Raw genomic sequence first — 20,523 nt, forward strand, 5'->3', positions numbered from 1 at the left:
TGAAGTCTGAACGGGAAGCGTGACGCGACGAGCGTGTTTCTCTACATCTTCTAAATATATTTGGACAATTTTTGCACAAATGCACAAACATTAAAATACATATACAAATCCGTTCCGCAAGCTGTCTTATAAATACTGCCACAAACGAAGAAAAACAATCCGTTTACAGCCATCGGCACTTAAAACAATACGATGAACATATGCAGAAATTCAGTAATTGACAACATTAGATAGCTTCGTATTTTTCATGTACGTAGACAGCATTTCTACTTTAAACGGCAAGCAGTATTTACAGTATCTCATTAGCAAAACTGATATGCAGACGAAAATAGAGATATTGGTAGGCTATATACCATCAAACAACTGCGATATAATACTTTAAAACGATATATATGAATACTCGTGGAAGTAATCTAAACCAGCTGCTGATTTTCTGTTCATTTTTCATCCGGTTAATTCTTCCTACCCGACCAGTGAAGTTTGAGAATATGCACGTAAACACACGTCCTTACAGATAACAAAAAAAAAGAGGATTTAGCTAGATCGCCCCCTTGTGGTGATAATACAATCTAGAGGTCTTCGTCCACGCTTCTAATCTAACGACTTCCTCTAAGGTTTTTCGACGCTATAAATAACATTCCTTCTTATGACAAGCACCTTGTTCCTATAAAAACCACAGTGAGAGAGTTTCACATGTCCGGGCTGCCTAAGCTGCTGAGCACAGTACGCTTTTACTATCAGAGTGCATGGTTTATATTTAGACGCTTTATCATCTGTACACCAGCCAGAGCAAACGGGGCAAACCGATAGGCCGACCGGCAGCTATGGGCACTTCTTGTGGAGTCTCACAGTCTATGAACGGGATAAAGCGAAATGACAAGGCAAGATGAAGTCTCGGGGACCGACGGGTTACGGCTCATTCTTACATCCTCTGGATCTCGAAGAGACGCACGTCTGTGTCGTACCAGATGGGTGGATCCACATTACTGCAGCGAAAAAAGACGGAACGATGTTAAAACTCTGTTATTGAACTGAATTATACTTGACAAAAACACATACTGGATATATTTGACCTCTGAATCATTCATAGGCGCACTACAAAGTTGATGTACAAAGAAGATGTACCTATTCTAACCCTATCTCTATCAGTCTACTATTTGCTAAAAATCACTCAAAAAAAAGGTTAGTCGACAATTAGGTTACTTTTTGCGTACAGAATGTTTAATAAAAACCCACATTTTAAATTGAACATTCAAAATTTATATTCCGTTTCCACTTAGAGCCACTTAGAGACATCATACTCACCGCAGGTAAATGACCCCCCACATGTACGTGCGAAACCACATGGCAGTTCCTGCGTTAGCCTGGTATTTCCTGATAAGAATGGGATGGGGCACAGGCAGAAGACCCACTAGAGTGCCGTGCTGGAGAAACTTCAGGATCTCCGACTCATCCGTTAGACCCCTTATTTAAAAACATATTTTTTTATATTTCACAGCAGCAGATCAAACTACACACAGCTAGTCAACGACAAACTCTTCGCTTACTTGTCGATGCAGATTTTTTCCACCTGCGGCACCAGCACCTGCAACAAGCGCATGATGGTCTGCAGCGGGAGCTTGCTTTTCCAGGACAGGACCTGCGATATCAGGATTCATTTAGGACTATATCCCTAAAACGCTGGTTCTCAACTGAACTTAAAATATCTTAAAATATGCACGCTTGTGATGTTTTTCTGCTAAGGCGTTTTTGTAAAAATTCCCAAACGACAAATATACTCATACAAAAAGGCAAAATATGGAATAAGATCGACAAACTATATATCGCGGGACTGAGATGACTCAAAGGTCATTGTTTACTCACCCACCTGTAAGCTGGAATTATTTCCGTGCAAAACAAAGTGCGGAAATTTGACAAATCTCTATTTAGCCACATCCGAGTTCATTTTGTGTTCCATGGAGTGATGTGAGGGAGAGTAAATAATGACCATTTCCATTGATGGGTAAACAGTTTTGTAACTCAGGGGTTAAAATGACCCTTGTAGGACACTGATAGAATACTATAGTACTATAGTAAAACACAATAAAATATACAATAGTAATTTATACCGTATTTAGTGTTTTTGAACCATACTGCATTAAAGTTAATTTGTTGGGGGAATTCTATAATTGCTATGCTAATATAACAATTATAGTATAGTAAACACAATAACCGACCCAATACTGTGCTACGTTTTCTACTGTATTATACTACATACTAGTTTCCTGTCGCACAAACTGAAGCATACTACAGTATTTATTACAGTTCAACTGTTCACTATAGTTAATACTACAGTATGTTGTAACATTCAATACCAAAGTAAGTGTTATGCTATACTATACAAAAACAGGCTCAAAAACACTATAGCATCAATGACTATTAGTTTTTCATGGCTGTGATGATGAAGGTCTTCTTACCCAGTCTGGATTAGGATTCCAGTGGCTGACGGCAGACGATGACGAGCTGGACAGACGTCTCCTTGCCATCTCTGCCTCAGTGTAGAAGACGTCCTGAGAAGGAACAACAACGTTACCACCTTCTTCGAAGATCCGGTTGCGGATGTGATTGCGAGCCTGCTCCTCTAACCTCATTGTCTCTTCCTGAGATGGACTCCGTGTCGCTGGTTCCAGCCGCGGCGCTGTGTTCAGGGGTCTGCGGGGGCTCCGTCTGTGGCACAGCTACCATAGTGCCATCTTCTGAAACCTGGGACTTCTCCGTCAGTTTGTCGATGCCTGAAGAGAGTCAGCTTGTCTATCAAAAACTTACACACAAAGCGTCTCACGGTAACTGGTCTTCGCTAATATTAATAGTTAGCATGCGGTACACGTAAACTAAGCAGTGATACCTGGCATGGCCACCAGACTGGCCTTCAGAGTGCCGGGCTCGGCAGGGACAGCCGGCCGTGAGCCCTCCATGGACACCGTCTCCTGCGAACTGGTGCGAGAAATAGCGTCTGGAGACTTCCTCTTCCTCTGCAAGGCTTTCTGAATGGTGCCGGGGTCGGAGGGCAGGTTGGCCAGCTGGTGAAAGACGTTGCGCTTCCGAATGATGGCGTACACCAAATTGCAGTTGCCTGATCAAAACATTAGCAGAGTTGGGGTCGGGGGAGGAAATCAGTTCGGTTCTTTATTCATTTGCTGAAGGCATTTTTGTTGCAGCATCCAAGCATTTCACATAGAACAACAAAACACACGATACAAACTCAGCCTCCATATTTATTTAATACTATTATATTTAATGAATGCATATTTAATGATATGTATTCTATGTCCTCTGTAAAGGACACTAGGACTAGGAAATAATGTCCTGTTTCACAACAGGAAGTCATATTTGGATTGAAATCCCTTTAACATGTTCATAAGATGTTGCTTTATGACAAACGATTTGAAAATGATTTATATTTAAATGAAAATTGCTAAATATAATCATATTTCAAATACGTTTTAGAGAAGGTGCGGTCGTGGTCAAACTTCGGATCATTTGGTATCTCTGAAGAGCCCTGAGCGTATTCTGTACAGGACGTCCAGACATGTGAGGTCTCAGAGAAATTCACTAAAATATAATGTCCACTACAGAGGTGAAAACTCCAAAGCTGGGTCCCAGGAGGATATAATAATTCATATACGATAAATTGCTTGAGCCTCGGAGTGAGCAGATGCCAGCTGTTTGGAAATGCAGTTATGTAAGACAAGCCTAAATAAATACTTTGACAATAGACAACATATTGATCTCTGAACAAGATTAGTCTGCTGGTTAGTCGAGTTATGCCGTCAGCGCGAGGTCACATGACTTTTTAAGCTAAATGTGAAGTTATTATGGTAACCGGTAGATGTGTTTCCATTGAAGTTTCGTTTTTTTCTTTACATTAACATTTTTGTCCAGATAAAAATGGACAAATTTTTATCCTACCCAACTATGTGTAGACATCCAGCACTGAAAAATGCTAAGGGATATTTGTATATTATTTATTATCATTTTTAATAACCATTTTTATATATTTTAAAATGATATACTTCATACAGACATTTGATTTGTGTAAATGTCTTTAGAAATAAAGAATGCCATGCCAGAGCTTTGAAGCATAATAATGGCTTTCATAGATGCTGATAAAAAATTATTCGAAACAGTCTACAGTATTCTGACTGTGTGAATAAATTGGTTACGTTTAAATATTTGGTTTACTAGTTACTAAGGTAATTATATAATAAGATAATTACAATAATTGCCCTAACAAGGCAATAAATGAAACTGAAAAAACAATTTCAGAGGTCAAACATTGTCCTTTAATAGAAAACCTGTTTGGAGTCATCTTCGTGTGACCTTTTAGCAGCCAGACACGTACACTGAAAGTTCGCCGATAAAAGTACCACATGCACTTCTATAAAACCAGAGAATGTCTAAAACTCTTCTTCAAAGTGAGAATTCATCTGGCAAAGACGAACGGGAGGGTCGAGCTTACCATCGAACTGGTACTGAATGATGTTATTGAAGGCCTCCAGCAAGAAGAAGACCAGATGGTGGTTCTGAGGTGCAGAAAACAGAAACCAGTTGGTGGAAAACGCCTCCAGGAGATGAAGGAGCTTGTTGGCCGCAACCATGGAAAGACTCTTCAGGTAAGGGGACACTAAACAAGGACAAGGTATTATGTGACGAACACAGTGCTTGATGGTCAGACACCAAACAGTAAGCGTCCACTCAACATTACTCTGACCATTCCAATATGATAAATCCCTTTTTGACCTCAGGAAACCGCCGAACTCGTTCTCCTTGATAAAAATGACCTCACCCTAAATGGAATACATCACGTAGTCTCTCGCCAAACGAGAGGGGTCACCTCCGTTTTTTTTGCCCTTCTGGCGCAACAACAGATAACAATCTGAATCCAAGCGAAGCCCTGTACAAACCCAGACGCTACTAATACTCACCATTCACCACGATAGTGAGCAGGCAGTCGTAGAGGGGCTGCAAACGCTGATGGCCGCTGGTTATTATCTTGTGGAAAACCTTCGGACACAACCGGTTTTCAGAGGTTCAAAACAACTTATTTCTATAGTCAAACCAGGTGCTTTCGCGAGAACTGTAAAAGCGAAGGGCCTCACCACGATGAGCAGGTCGGCGTGTGTGCCCGTGAACACAGGGATGTCCATGGGGACATGAAGCGAGTAGGGCTTGTTCAGACGCACACCGAAGTTCCTCTCTCCGCTCAGCAGCAGCAGAATGAAGACGCCGATGTGCATGAGACCGACCCGTGCTGAAGTTCAACAGAACAACAACAACATCAAGAGCTCATTACATAAAGATCTTAAAAGGTACAGTAACAGTAAAACAGTAAAGGTTTCATTTAAGGGTCAGCAAGACTCAAAAATGTTCACAAAAACTAAATGATTCGTTTTTGATGCAAAAGAAACACAGTAAGTGGACTTCAAGGGGGGAAAACTATAAAGTGTCACCCTTAAAGGAATAGTTCACCCAAAAATGCTAATTTGGGCATTTGCGCCCTCTTCTTGTTGATTTTTAAAATGAAACCTGAGAGATTTCTGTCCACCCAAAGAAAGTACATTTTGCCCAAATTTTGTTCATTTACCATATTTGATGTGCTCTATGAATGGGAGATCAAGGGTTTTATGTGCATAAAAGTCTAAAAATCTGTATGAAGCAATCGTGTCTCTTCAAAAAATTTAATAGCTGGATTCATATGTACTTCAGTTTATACATTTTTGTTGCAGTGTGGGACATGGGAGCCATGAGTGTATGGAAAAACATGAGGTAAATGACCGTATATTTAATTTTTTGGGCGAACTACGTCTTTAATATTCTTACACTCTTACATTGGTCGGCTCGAGCATCGTTCAGGTAATACAGGATAGGCACTAATATGTCCAACACGTCGCTGCTCTTCAGCACAAAGAACAGGAATTTCTGCAACAGGAAACGCGTGTGAATTTCCAGAGTCATTATTTGGATAGGACTGCATTCAAGCGCCTAATCTCTTACTTTGTTGAAATCACAGAGCTTCCAGAAGAGGACCAGCAGTTCCTGGTGAAACTGGATCTTTTTGGTTGAGTTGGGAAGGTATGTTTGAGTGAGTGGGTTGGTCAGCAAGCGCGCCAAACCTTTAAGAACAAAGTCGTAATCCTGCGGACGCAAGAAAAACGGCTCAGGCATCAAGAGGACAATGGCAGAGTTTCTTAACATATGCTGAGATGAAGGCCAACTCCGTACCTCCTCCCTGTGAATTCTGGACAGGTAATTCACAAACAGGTTATTTGGACCAACGGACTGTGAACGGAAAGAAAAACAGAAGGTATAGCGCACACAATGACCATTAGACTTATCGTCTAGCCAGATTTGATCCCGATCCTTGTACTGACATTCGTAGTATGTGTACATTATGGGGTGTGGCGAGCTTACATCCTGGTCCTCCATGCTGGAGGGGGAGGGTGGGCGGTACGGCTGTCCGCCCTCGTGCTCCAGAGTCACGATGAGGATCTGCACGGCCTGCTCCACCAGCTGCTCGCGGTAGTCAGAGAAGAGCAGGTGGTTGTAGGGGATGCCGTAGCCCACCGGGTCGTAAGCGCACACCACGTTCAGCAGGGAGGTGAAGAGAGGCAGAGCGTGTCTGAAACAAGCACAGGCTGTCAATGTTTACGCCCACTTTTGTGTCGCTGAGGACAACGTGAGCGGTGTTTGCTGGTAGGGTTGGTGTGGTGTTGCTATGCATTAACGAGGGAGCTCTGCATGGTTGCCGGGACAACGTTAGGTTGATGCTAGCGCAAATAGGCGAACATATTAAATCAACATTGAATTATAAAGCAAAATTACTACTTTCTATCGACATTGTTCTTGTTTTAAGCTAAATTTAACATTTTTTAAAGCATATATTTTGAAAGATCAAAGTGTCGTATTTTCTACATAACATTTAAGACCTTTCAGCTGCAGTCTTCTAGGAAATTACATTATTATTATTTGCCTCTTAATTAAAGGGTGGAATATTGTGGAATAAAACATATTTAATGGTAACGCTGCTTTAAAAAAATTAAATAAATAAAATTGTACACACACACTTTTTTTTTATATTTAACATTCTTGATGAAATTCATTTACTTGAGAGGTATTGTTTAGTCTTGTTTTCAAAATTAAGATCAATCAAATTAAAAATCATAAGACAATAATGCAAAAAAATAATATAGTTTTCCTTTGAAAAAAATACATTAATTTATATATATAATATATATATAAATTTAATTATTAATTACTAATGTATAATAAATAAAAAAAATCTTAAAATCTAAAGCAATTGTAATTTTTCTTCCCATGTAAATGTATCTTGATTTAAAAACCTCAAAAGATTTAAAAACTTAAGATTTGCTCAAATTTGCAACGAAGAGATATGACAAAAGTATTTTTTTTTTTTTTTTTTTTTTTTTTTAAACAATGTTAACAGAAACTTTGCAAGTACATGTCAACTTATTCTACTAACCCCAAACCCAGCCTAACAGACTATTCTGAGAGTCAGCATGCGATTGTAAACGACTGAGAATTAGTTTAAGTGTACTTCTACGCGGTGGCTGCGATGTTGCTGGCTACACGTTTTCCTCCAGGCCCAAATCAAAAGCACCCATACTGAAGTTTACCGTCTAGCGTTTAAAGCTCAGGATTAGGGGATTAACTTTGCAAACAGCGCTAGTAAGTCTCCGGGTGTTTGATTGGGGAGTGCTCTGTTTGACCTGTTTTCAGTGGAACAGAAGAAGGTGACCCAGGGGTTGAGAATGCTGTTATCAGATGTCGGCGGCAGGTACATGGCCTCTGAGAAACAGGTGAGCAGCAACCTCAACAGCTCAGTCCTATAAATACACACACACACACACACACACGGAGGAGTGAAACACGTATATAAACTACTCATCTGGTCTCTTAACAGCTGATCTCAATCTCGAGTTTGGGTGGAAAAACAGGTTCGGGCTTTTAAACATGGTTACTGATTAAAAGATCACCATGGAAACTCCAATCAACCGTGGGAAGCGCTCTCACCTGTTGATATCGTGGATGTAGTTGAGTGGAGGGGACTGAGCGAAACCCACCCCGGCCTCCCAGATGTATTCACAGCTGTCCAGCGACTGCATGTCTTCAACCGAGTCCTGTAAGTAAGACGCACAAACTCAATCCGGGACAGAATTAACTCTTAAAGGCATACTTATTTACTATATCTTTACCCAGCTGTTCTCCACGAACTAAAACCAACATACTTACAAGTGTCTACGCATTTTTAGTACCTTATTATATTATTTCCTTTTTATATTCAGGGTTTCACTCTTTAAACGGTTAAGTTGTAGAGGTGCTGGACCGTAAAGCGTCCGTTTTGAACTTTTGAACTCACGGGTCTTCCTTTCTTGTGGCTCTGAACAGTGAAGTCTGGGCAGAAGAGCAAGTCAGCCACAGCCAATAAGAGAGACTCCGCCAGTGGACGGGCACCTTCATCTTCATCCTCCATATCGTCCATCTGTGCAGAGACAAGTGTAAAAAAAAACGATTAATCGCGATTAATCGCATTCAAAAACACTTGCACGTATATATTTAAAAGAAATATGTAATGTATATATTTGAAATGTATAAATGATATGAATATAAATATGTACGCATGTAAAGATGGGTAAATATTTTCCAAATGCAAGCTGTATGCGTGTGCTTTTATATGCCGGCCTACATAATAAATATACACAGTGCACATCCATATATTATACAAACAAAACCTTTTATTTTGGATGCGATTAATCGCGGGACAGCGCTACTAAAAATCGAAACAGTACCCGTTTAATTTCTGCTATTTTTGTAAATGTAACATTACGTGTTGTTTTTTTACTTTTTATTTTGTATGTTTCGTTTGGTTACAATTAGTCTAATGATTAAATCACATCCAAATGAAACGTTTTTGAAATAGAAAATATATCACAAATAAACATATCTAATATATAAATATCATTTTCTTCTTCTTTACACACATATCAGGTAAACAAAAACTTTGATGCAATTAATCGTGATTAATTGTTTGGCAGCACTTATTATAATGATTATAAGAAGATAATATTTCAAGTTAAAGCACTGGAATTGCTTTGTAGTAGGGACGAACGGCCGATTATCGGTTTGATATGTTCGAGGATTTTGTCAGAAAAGCCGGTTTTGTAATCAGCAGTATAGGTGCTTGATTTCACTTAAGCCATGTTTATTAAGCCAGCTTTACCGACAAAATGCGCATCAAATATCGGTTGATGACGATTATCGGTGCTACTTTTTTAGCGATGTAGGTTTCTCTTAATCCCTCACTGCTATTTTGAACTGAACTGCGCTTAAACGCGAGCTTGAAGTCACGCCGCCTGCCCGTTTTTGTACACTCGATAGTTCTGGCGCGTCCTCCTCACCCCCGCTCTGCCGGATCCAGGGATTGTGGACCAGAAGAAGCCCCTCCAGTCCTGGTCCTCAAAGATGTAGGGCAGGATTCGAGAGAGCATCCGAGTGCAGTTCAGCACGATCTGCTTCTCCTTCTCTGAGGGGCAGCCCGACTCGGCTGCCTGAACCAACTTCTCCACCGCCTGTGACAAAACACAGATACACATAACACACCGACTGTATGCAAATATTAGAACGCCCCGGTTTTTGAGTTTATTTGATTTCTGCTCAGCAGTATTTAATCCACAAGGTATATCATGCAAGCAAAAACATAAAAGCAGGATATAAACAGTTAAAACCAAAACCATAAATCAAAATGATAATGGGATGTACATATACTGTACAAACATACACGTAAACATTCATCTACTTTTACATCAAATAAAAATAGACCCTAAATATACACTAAATATTTATTGTTTAAAACCAAAAAAGATCAACATATTGCAGATATCATATTTGATTTCTAAAAAAAAACTATGATAAAATATATCAAATGCATAATATTAATATGTGATCCATTAATGATTGAACACAACGCTTTAACCAGTGATTTTCAAAAGATTTCTCTTTAGTTTCATTACAAAAAAACTCATTTTTTTAATCACAATTAAAATGAACATTTTATATTCAATAACCAGTGAATACTTCAATATCACACGATGCTTCAGAAATCATTCAATCATTCATTTTGCCACTAAAGTCACGTAATGCTTTTTTTTATGTTTTGATGGACACAACCAAAGCATTAATTTGACACAGAAATCTTTTGCAACTCTCTAAAATCTTTATTGTCCCTTTTGAGTGTTTTGAGAGTACTTTCCGGAAAAAAAGTCTAAATTATTATTATTATTCATCAATGTTCAACAGCGGTTATCACTAAACCACGGCATCTATAATAAAACTATTCCAAAAATTGCATTTTTGAATTTTTTGGGGCGCGGGTTTAAAATAAATAACATTCCCTTTGATCTGCTTTTGTTATTCAGACATACGGATAAGTGTGAAATGCATTTTGGCCGTTGTGAAACTAAACAGACTTCATGTGCATACAAGTTAAATCATTTTTAAATACTGTTACACAACATAATCTCTTTACTTATGGCCTGATGTCATGCTTTTGTTCTCTCTCTCTCTCTCTCTCTTTTGCAAACTCCTCTGGCAGGATGCGCACTTGACAGCCACGAAGACTTCTAATCAAGCTTGCTTTCTGATGGGCAGCCTCAAACAGGAAGCCCGGAGACTGAGACAGGAAGGGGAAAGCGCCAGCTGTTTTCCTGTCCCACCGAATCGATGTGAACGTAACGGGTGTCACGTTTCCACACGCAGAGCCGTGCTGAAAGCTACCTTGTAACACAGTGTTGCCAGATTGGAGGGCGATTCCTCCCGGACGGCTCGGATCTCGGCGGCGGGCAGCAGGGCAAACACGTCCTGCACGGTGGTAGCAGTATCGGCCCAAAACTGATCCCAGAACGCGTCGTCTGTGGCTTCCACGGGCTAGGGGCGGGTGAGGGGGACACTCTTTAAATGCATATGTAAATCCTTTAACACACACACACACACACACACACACACACACACACACACACAGGCCAGACTGAAGCAACAGCTGGGCTTACACAAACACTGAATTCATAAATCACATCAATATTTAATTAACAGCTAAAAATAACAACGCAACCACCTTGACCCTGCAGAGAACAAGAAACAGTTGATTATTGCATATTTCAAATAAACAAAACAACATTTTACAATCGTTTTAACAATTATTATACATGCGGTGTTGTGAGCCTGTACTGAGCGATTACGTCAAATATTTCTAAATATAATATTGCATTATATTTTCTTATATTTACCCCGCAAACACTTAGTATTAAAATATCGGATGAGTTGACCGTTATAGACGTCACGCCAGGAGGGGCGGGGTCTAACTTACGTCATCATCTCATTTTACGATTTCTTACGTATACAAAAACACAACAAAAAACATCAAAAAACAACAGCAAGCAAACAACAATAAAATAAAATAAATGCTATAGTTTAACAAGGAGGTTCATACTTACAGCGACTGAAAGAATATATACATAAAATACAGTTATATTAAAGATATGCTCTCGTAGCTCTAATTAAATTAGTCTTCTTTTTTTTTAATAATAACAATAGAATAAAATTGATTATTTTATTTAGGTTTATCTGATCCTGCATTTTCACTTGTAAGAAATTATTACGATTTTTGTCAAAAACGAAGAAGTTCTACATGAACGAGCAACATAACGCAGACATTCGCGTCTGTAGATAAACACGTGACACCTGTACTGCTGTCTTATATATATTAGAGGTAAACAAATTATTCTGATTTAAACACCAGTGGCCGCCGCAGCCGTGCGCACGTATATAAGACGACTAAATTCTGCTTTTATTTCACTGATGGTTCTGGTGTTGCAGAGGTCTGATCTGAGGCGCAGTCTCCATCTGGAAACACACAAGCGCTCCTAATAACAGCCTCGAATAACACCGAAGACACAAACCTGTGTTTTCGTGGTCAGCTGTATCACCGCCTTCCTGAAATTCAGCTTCGAGTCCGTATTTCCCATTTTTCCTGATACGATCGTTTAATGATGAGGCTCTGCTCTAATCCCCGTCACCTCCTCCTCTGCGTGTGTCATCTGCGGAGGCGGCGGTGCTGCGCTAAAGCCACAAACTTCCGGGATGAGGATCTAACAGTCCTACTATGGTCAGGGATGTCTCATGAATATTAATTACGCGGTGTGACGTCAAGTCGGTGGGCGTAACCGATTGGCTAAACGGCAGCGGCCCTCAGGTCAATTAATGAAGGCTTGATAACGCGGAGCTGACTCTTGAACCTTATTTAACTTGCGTAACTACAGGTTACCAAGCAACGTCAGTCGGCTCAAATTAATATTTATAAGGCCCCCTCAAAGTTACCACAGTCATAGTAGGATTCATAAATTCCAAACGCACTCGGCAGTTGCTAGGAAAACAGTGTTTAGCTAATTCACCCCTTGAATTTTTTGCTTTTCACAGGCATCGCAACCCATGTTCTAAATGCATAATTTATAGTTACAGCATTTACTTTTTAATAAAATCTAAGTGACGAAAAGCATTGGACAATTTTGGAAAAAAAAGTACAATTTGGATATGAAGAAGATTCTGGGAAAATCTCGCGCTGGGAAAACCAACACATTAATTGTTTACTCACTCAGCGTTAAAATAAAACATAAAATTAAAAACATGCATATATATATATATATATATATATATATATATATATATATATATATATATATATATATATATATATATATATATATATATATATATATATATATATATATATATATATATATATATATATATATATATGCATTTTTAATAATTACATTAAATTAGCTAAATAAATAAATGAATCAATAAATAGCAGTATGGGAGACGAACCAGACAAAAATAAAATATTTTTTTCTTGCTTTAGCAGAAGCGCTGTGGGTATCGGACGTGACGTCATCGCACGATTAGCCAATCCCGCGCCGCCCTCGTGTTTACAGTCTGATTTCCGCGCACGCGCGCTAGCATGTAAATAACAGCAACCGCGGTGGTTTGTTTGGTGTCGCGCAGGCTCATTAAATAAACGAGTAACCGGCTTATACGTACAGAGAACGATATTATATCTGCTACGTTCGTGAAAGTAAGTCTGGAAGAAGAATAACTTACAGCGTTAAATTAGCAGAACGCTTGAATTTACAGCTAGTGAAGTGTCAGTTAGCACCCAGCTATGATAGAGACTAGCCGGAGGAGTTAACGTTAGAGCTTGACACGTTTATTACCGTACAATCAGCTAAACACGATTTTCACTCATTTTGATTTATAATCCTCTCGTTACCGATTCACAAGCTCGCTTTCATTCGGACAGGGATGAGAGCGTTTAGTGTCTAAATGTGTTTTGCTGTGTTCAGTGTAGCATGACACAGCAGGGAGTTGATCAGAGCAACACAGCTGATCCAGGAGCGAATGCTGCTCGATAAAACGCTCAAACATTCGAGACCGTTATCATCTGCTCTGGGATTCGCAGAAATGCTTACAGAAAACAGGTGGGTCTACAGGCCGCCGATGAATTTCTTCATGATAATAAAACAGCACGTCTTTATTAATCACAAAGGGGCCGTTTTTGGTTCCTAGACGGAATGTGACAGTGAAATGTGCTCGACTGTAGCAACAAATATAATATAGCATATAAAATACATTAACCTCGGTGCAACACAGTGATTAAATGTGTGCCATCGGTGTTGAGGTGCTGCTTTAGAAGTGTCAGAAGTCTTTAACCTGTAGTGATGCTTGCTGTTAAGGAAACGTCAGCGCGCCGAAGGTGATGATGAAGATGCTCGGATGCCTCAGGCCAAACGACTGAGTTCAGCCCTCCAGAGCTCGGAGACGGGTAGAGAATCGTGGGAGTCTGAGGTAGGAAATGCAGTTAACTTCGTGTCATTTAACTGCACCCATCCGAACGTCTTAGTGCCGCACCCATTGTCTTTAAAAGCTGTTTTTAAAGCCTTTAAGTGTTCTCCTAAAAATGGTTGATGAGAAGCTAATAATTAAAGTTTCACATTCGTTTATGAAATCGTGGGTTGCGGGATAGGTTCAAGCTTTTACTGGTATTGCACCAAAATAATCGAAAAAGTGTAGTGTTAAAAATGTATCCATATAATTCTATATTTTACTTAAAGGGTTTGGCCGAAAGGGGGGGGAGGGGACAAAGCCAAAATCTCATCACCAAACACCAGTGAGCTGTCCGTGCGGATGCAGTCATTTCGGACACTTCCAAAACCGCTGCAACCGATGGAAACCGATTTTTCAATAAATGAATTACGTCTTCATCTCTGTTGTCGTTTTCCGTTCTGCACGAGGGGGGCGTCCCAGTTCTTGTGCGAATGTACAAGCCATCGGCGTTTCGGTGATGAGCTTTTTGGCTCGAGGACCGCGTTTAAAGCCACACCAGAGGTGTTCAGCTGGGTTGAGGAGTTGGCTTTATGCAGACTAGTCGAGTTCTTCCACACTAAATCCCGAAAGCGAATCGAAATATGAACTGCTTTCAGGGGCGCTTGATTTTTTTTTTCCCCTTGTCGCTAACCCGACGGTCCGGTCCCCCACAGTCTTCCAGCAGCGAGAGCAGTTGGATCAGCAGCCCGGATCACGCCGCAGGGAGCAGCAGCAGCAGCAGCCATTGTGGAGTGGACGTCGTCGGGCCCCACAGCAGTCCCCGCAGTGCCTCCAAGCAGTCGGACCCCGCGGACCCGCTGTCCTACCAGCACATCAACCGCGTCCTGAGGGAAGCCCATTTCCACAGCTTACAGAGCCGAGCTCAGTCCAAGCACAGGTGACTTTCAGGGACACACACACACACAAAGCCCCCCCACCCGGTAGCGACCCCTAGAAGACAGGGTAAAACTTCTTCATCTCCATCCTCATTCAAACCTGCTCCCACTTTCTAGATCTCTCCGCTAGAGCTCATGTTATGTTGGCGTTTTACTGGATGGAAACCATGCCCTGGGTACTGTAAGCTCTTCGACTAACCAGAGCACAAAAGGGTTCATTGTAAGCAATAAAGGCTTGACTACGATGCAAACTTTTGTGACTTTCACACTGTGTACTTTTCTTCTGAAAACGGCTGTATCGAGATGCAGTTCGGTGGGGATTTGCACTTGGGAATTTATGTTGATCGGATATATCGATGTGGACCATATAGCAATTCAGCTGAGCACGTAGACGGGAGGCATTGACACGGCAAATCTGATCGGCGAACTCCATTGCCGTGCGTAGAGGAAGCCAGTCGGTTTAATATCAAAGACGGCGCCGATGGGCAGATCCGGGGGAATTTCGTTCTAATCTTCAGGTTCCCGCCTGATCTCTTGCCTCCCCGACCATCACCGAAGCCGGTTGCTCATCCAGGCATCAGGCCTTTGAGACCCCCGCGGAGGTTTTTTTTTTTGCGTGCCGTTCGAATTCTGCATTTAAAGATTGTCGTTTATTTTACTATACCTTTTTGTATTGAAAGATGTACATTACATTTTACATTCAGATCATCTACATTTCTAAATAAAGATGGATGTTCTTGAGCAGAACCGTGTGCTTGGCTTCTTTGGTCCGTAAAATCCTGGGAAGTTCTCCTACTATATATTCCTGTATTGGTACATGCATGTAATAAATGACAGTGGCAAGGGAGAAAAAAAAAAAAGAAGTCTTCTATTTTCTGGATATGTTGTGAATTACAGCTCCGTGCCAGACCGGGCATTAATGAGAGATGACCTGTGCTTCAAGGAGTTGTGGGGAAAGGTCACTTTAATTAGAGCACTACATGTCCTTGTCTTGTCACGTCGCGCTGCGTAACAGATTACATATATTAATTTGCCTCTGGTAAGCACGGCTCCCCGTCCTCATTAGAGCTCCTGCAGAAAGCGCGGGCCTTCCTTCACTGCGCGAGCATGATAGATGTCTCCGGAATGACCCCGGATCAGTTTATCAGCACTGCGAAGAAGAAGAAGAAGAAGAAGAAGAAAGGCAGCCTTGATTTAGAATGGATTCTCCTATACTTGATATTTGATACCGAACTAGATTTAAAAACTTCAAATCCAGGATGCAGCAATCTAAAAATGTATGTTTTCTATTTTTACGTAGAAGCCCGTCTCTAACAACGATTTAAGTCTTCTGTAATTTTTAACTAAACGTGATTAACAATAACTTAAACATAGGATACCTAACCCAAAACTGAAAATTCTGATGAATTATTCACCCTTGCGTCGTTCCAAACCTCTGAGACCTCTCTCTGTTCATCTGTCTGACTGTCTATAGACCTGAAGGTGGAAATGCATCAGTGTAATTTTACAAAGCTACGAGAATCTAAGTGCGTGTGAAGAAAACCATTAACCGATGCTTTATTAAATTCTACTCAACTAAAACGTACAGTGCTTCATCACAATTGCATCCGCGCCCTTTTTAAAGAATCACAATAACATACCAGCAGGTGGCAGCAGAATCCTTCAAATCCATTGTGAGAGTGAAAACGGTTGCTTTATTTGTAATATTAAACGAATGACTAAAAAGCTAAAAAAAATACGTGGACTGATATCGGGGAAGGAGAGAGTTAAATCAGCTGTCCTTGTTCCGGTGTCTGCCGCGCATACGTCGTTTTATTTTTACCATCCACCGTTAAAATCTGGGTTACACTCAAGGCCCTTTGGTCCTTGTCCCGCTCCTGAAACCAGAGGCTGCAGACAACATACAGGGTACAGCGCTTTATAAGACCCACGCGCATATTCAGCAGGGCCAACGAAATCAACATGTGATTCTACGTGCGATTTACTCTCTTGATAAACATCTCAGCATCTCCAATCCCTCGTTCGTTTCCCCCGTCTTCCCATCCAGTCACACCACGAGGGGGTTTCCCAGATAGTCGCTCTCCGTACACAAAGTTTACAGTTTGGGTACTTTTCTTCAGCGGGCTGTTTAGGTAGCTTGTTGGATTGGTGCGAAGTTGGCGCAAGAGCTGCTGGTCTTCCATCGCGAGCCAACACCAACATCTGCTCCACCGGTGGAAAAAAGCTCTCCGAGGCCTCCTCCATCCCAAACACTCCAGCTAATGACTGGCCACTCCTGTCATTAAAGCCTTATTACCTTCACTGGACTCCGTGCGGAGAGGAGAGGAATACCCTGGAAAACCGCAGGGGAGAGAGGTGCAAACGCTTTCTGCTGTCAGACGGACACGTTAATGATTGGGATGACTATAATCTCATATCTGACGAACACTTCTGGGAAGTGTTTAGGGCTTCTCGTAGAAATCACATGCATACCTTGCCTCAGCTAAATGGAGGTTATATTAACTCTCCACAGGATAGCGTTGAAACACATTACACGTACAAATCATTCGATTTTTTTTTTTTTAAAGGAGATTTCACACCAAAAATTGTACATTTTTAAAATGAATAGCGTTGTTTCAAACCCGTAAGACCTTCTTTCACCTTCGGATCGCAATTTAAGATGCTTTGACGAAACCCGAGGGCTCTCTGATCCTAACACGATCAAAGCACAAGAAAACAAGATGATCGACAAAATGGCAAAAATAATCGTTTCGGCCCTTGATTCTGATTGGTTAAGCTTGTAAAATGATTTGCTTGTGATTACCTGTTAGCCGATCAAAGAGTTCTCTTAACCAGATATGATAGCTAGTTAGGCTAAGTTGTTAGCTTGCTAGACGAAGGAAGCAACTGAAAACATAATAAAGGGGAAATACTTCGTTTGTTTTCGAATGCACGTTTAAGCATCTGTATTAATAATATCTCATGCACTTCTAATATTTTATGCATTGATCATAAGAGGCAAAGCGACAGTATTGTTTTTTTTTATAATTTACAGTATTGAATAAAGTTGAGTGCAAAGTCTCTGAAAGCGTTTTTAGTGTCTTCCTAATTTTCGTCGGATCTTGTCTTTTACAACCCTCTCCAAAAGCAACCCTCAAACCCCTCCTGTTGTTAAAAGACGGGGTCATCCGTCCGGTCACCAGCGTGAACTCTCACGGACGGTGAACACTTTGGGAGACAGAAAGAAGAGCGGGCGCTGAACAAGGCCAAACACAGCTGTTAGACCGTCTCAATGTCTCCTCCGTAGTTCTGTTACATAAAGCGAATGGATTCAGTCTTTATAGACTCTCTCTGTATAGCTGCCACACCGTGCCTGTCTCAGGGTCTATGTTTAATATGTGCCCTATTCAGTTTCACACAATGCGTTGAGGGGACAGCTTCTGCGTCTTCTATTTCATCAAATAAACGCTGTACACGAAACCCTGGTCCAGCAACCCCGACAAAAAGAAAGAGTTCAACATTTTGTGAATTTGCTCGCCCTGACGAATCGTCTGACTTTTTATTTTGAAGAGTTTTGGATTTTTAAATTTGTGTCATGTCATATTTGAGTAAAGGCAAATGTGAATAAAATCAGGGAATAATAACTTAAAATGAACCATGATCTTCGCTTATTGCATGGCTTCTGGAGACTTTGAATATAGCACTTGTGTGGCGTTTCTTTTTTGGAAATTACTTTTGTGCTCTAGAAAAAAAAAAGTCCTACAGGAAGACATTGAAGGTGAGTAAAGTTTTGGATAAACTGTTGCTTTAGGAATGCCATCGTGTTGAGAAACCTAAATTAGTTTTATTTTCTAGCGATTTAAGCTATTTGTGTTTCCGCGCCAGACGCGACGCAATCGATCAAATATCGCAGCCAATCAGAAGCGTGCGTGGGCGGGCTCTCTCTGCGCCCGAGCTCTCGCGCCGAAATTGATACATTTATAATCTAATTAATAAATATTAAAGCTTTTTAACATCATTAAAGTGACTGGTGATGACATCTCTGTTACGGAATACATTTGCTGGTTCGCAGTGAGTTCACTTTGCTCGAATTTGCCGTTGTTGCTTTCATTGTGGCTGTAAGGTCACGCAATATGATATTTGAACTCATATTAGACATGCTTAACTTTAAATAACCTAATATTATTTATATTTTGTATGCTGTTGTTTCTCCCGCGACGTCTGAAAACAATGATTAACATGGAAAAGATAACCTTTTATCGCGGCACAGTTAGTACACGGTGTAAGCCGGTCCTGAGCAGGAGCTAGTTTCTCAGGACCAGCTTAAACCAGCTCTCGATCAGCTAAAGACCAGCTTTTCCTGACTGGTTTTTGAGTGACGGGCTCGCTGAAGTGGCTTGTGTGCCGTATTCGTCCAGAGGTGTTTTTACATGCCTGTTTTTGTTTGTTTTGGCTGACTTTCAGGGCTTGTGGGTCAGCTTTTTTCTTTTGCTACTGCTTTAGATAGATAAGTACTTAAACAATGTGGTTTAAACGGTGTAAAACAACGTATGAAGACATCCAGACGTTTGTCTCATGCCACGTGTTCACGATCCATCAACAGGCCGTAAGGTCTGTTAGCATAACACTAAGAAAAGTCCATAAAAATAGGGCCCTACTGAATTAATAAGAAGGTATTTCCCATGCTAGTCTCATGTTTTACCTGTAGTTTGAATCGGTGTGTTTGTGTTTAGGTAAGGAAATGTCTATAAACTTAAATGCCGGTCAGACACACAATATCAAGGCTCAAGTGAATTTCGTGGTGTTTCAGAGTTCAAGTTCTTTCACATGAAGACATGACCAATAGTAAAAATACACATAGTAGGACCTAGCTTCTTGCCATTAACAAACAATTAACTATGACCTTTGCCTCAATAAACTCCTAATTTGCTGTTTATCAATAGTTAGTAAAGTAATTAAGATCAAGTATTGGGTAGGACTAGGGATGTAGAATAAGGTCATGTAGAATATGTGTGGTACTTAGCTAATGTCTAGCTGCTTCTTGTTCTTTTTGGAAATAGAGAGAAAATCAGAGAATCAGCAAGTAGGTGTCCAAGATCAACTTTGAGTTCCGTATGTGAGTTCTATATATAACTATAGACGTTCCATACATTGATCTGAAGAACCTATAAATGTAACACCAAGAACATTTCCATCTCTAAAGAACCACTGAAGAGATCAAGGCCTTTATATAGAGCCAAATGAGTTTCTTGACAAGGCTGCTGTAAGGAACCATTAAAGAGTCTTTACTTTTAAGAGCATTTCAGTGTTTTCACACCGATCTGTAAAGACGCACATAAATGTCTCGTGTTCAGATGCAGGGCAGATCTGGCATGTCCCATCTGTGTAGTAACCATGCGCTCATTCCTGCGCTGCACACTGGCGGCAGACAAGGTGCAATTTGTTCCATTTGGACTATAACTGTCAGGAAGAGATATACCCCCACTTAAATAGCAGCCCATAATCTCCTCCACTCCCCATATTATCCTAATTGAACCCATGGGCTGCCAACCCCATCAATAGCTGAGCTCATCTTCAAATTAATAAAACATAGGCCCCCAAAGCATGGCCACATTACGGCTGAAGGCACATGGATACAGGGGCAGAGGATGGGCATTAATCAGAACACACAATC

At 40.7% G+C, this 20,523-nt stretch overlaps 2 protein-coding genes across 4 annotated transcripts; one reads left to right on the forward strand and one right to left on the reverse strand.

Annotated features, from left to right (window-relative positions):
* Positions 1 to 36: 36 nt before the first annotated feature.
* hid1a (HID1 domain containing a) lies at positions 37 to 12,173 on the reverse strand. The gene is made up of 19 exons (XM_043232707.1): positions 12,012 to 12,173; positions 10,831 to 10,980; positions 9,456 to 9,626; positions 8,417 to 8,539; positions 8,071 to 8,177; positions 7,767 to 7,883; positions 6,451 to 6,658; positions 6,262 to 6,318; positions 6,034 to 6,174; positions 5,868 to 5,958; positions 5,139 to 5,290; positions 4,965 to 5,043; positions 4,499 to 4,663; positions 2,885 to 3,112; positions 2,626 to 2,771; positions 2,457 to 2,549; positions 1,548 to 1,639; positions 1,306 to 1,464; positions 37 to 986 (listed from the first exon to the last, which is right to left on the reverse strand). Exons 1-19 carry the CDS (start codon positions 12,075 to 12,077, stop codon positions 923 to 925), a joined length of 2,409 nt encoding a protein of 802 aa, XP_043088642.1. The 5' UTR covers positions 12,078 to 12,173; the 3' UTR covers positions 37 to 922.
* An 882-nt stretch (positions 12,174 to 13,055) lies between these two features.
* Positions 13,056 to 15,617, forward strand: LOC122335482 (protein FAM104A). 3 transcript variants are annotated; one of them, XM_043233373.1, is made up of 4 exons: positions 13,056 to 13,186; positions 13,455 to 13,589; positions 13,845 to 13,956; positions 14,649 to 15,617. In XM_043233373.1, the coding sequence occupies exons 2-4, from the start codon at positions 13,510 to 13,512 to the stop codon at positions 14,874 to 14,876; spliced, it is 420 nt and encodes a 139-aa protein (XP_043089308.1). In that variant the 5' UTR covers positions 13,056 to 13,186; positions 13,455 to 13,509; the 3' UTR covers positions 14,877 to 15,617. The 3 variants fall into 3 exon arrangements, with proteins under 3 accessions (XP_043089308.1, XP_043089315.1, XP_043089302.1); XM_043233380.1 differs by having other exon boundaries at positions 13,062 to 13,186; positions 13,460 to 13,589; XM_043233367.1 differs by having other exon boundaries at positions 13,067 to 13,589.
* The last annotated feature ends 4,906 nt before the right edge of the window (positions 15,618 to 20,523 follow it).

Source organism: Puntigrus tetrazona, chromosome 3, assembly GCF_018831695.1.
Source record: "Puntigrus tetrazona isolate hp1 chromosome 3, ASM1883169v1, whole genome shotgun sequence".
In the NCBI taxonomy this organism is placed as follows: domain Eukaryota; kingdom Metazoa; phylum Chordata; class Actinopteri; order Cypriniformes; family Cyprinidae; genus Puntigrus; species Puntigrus tetrazona.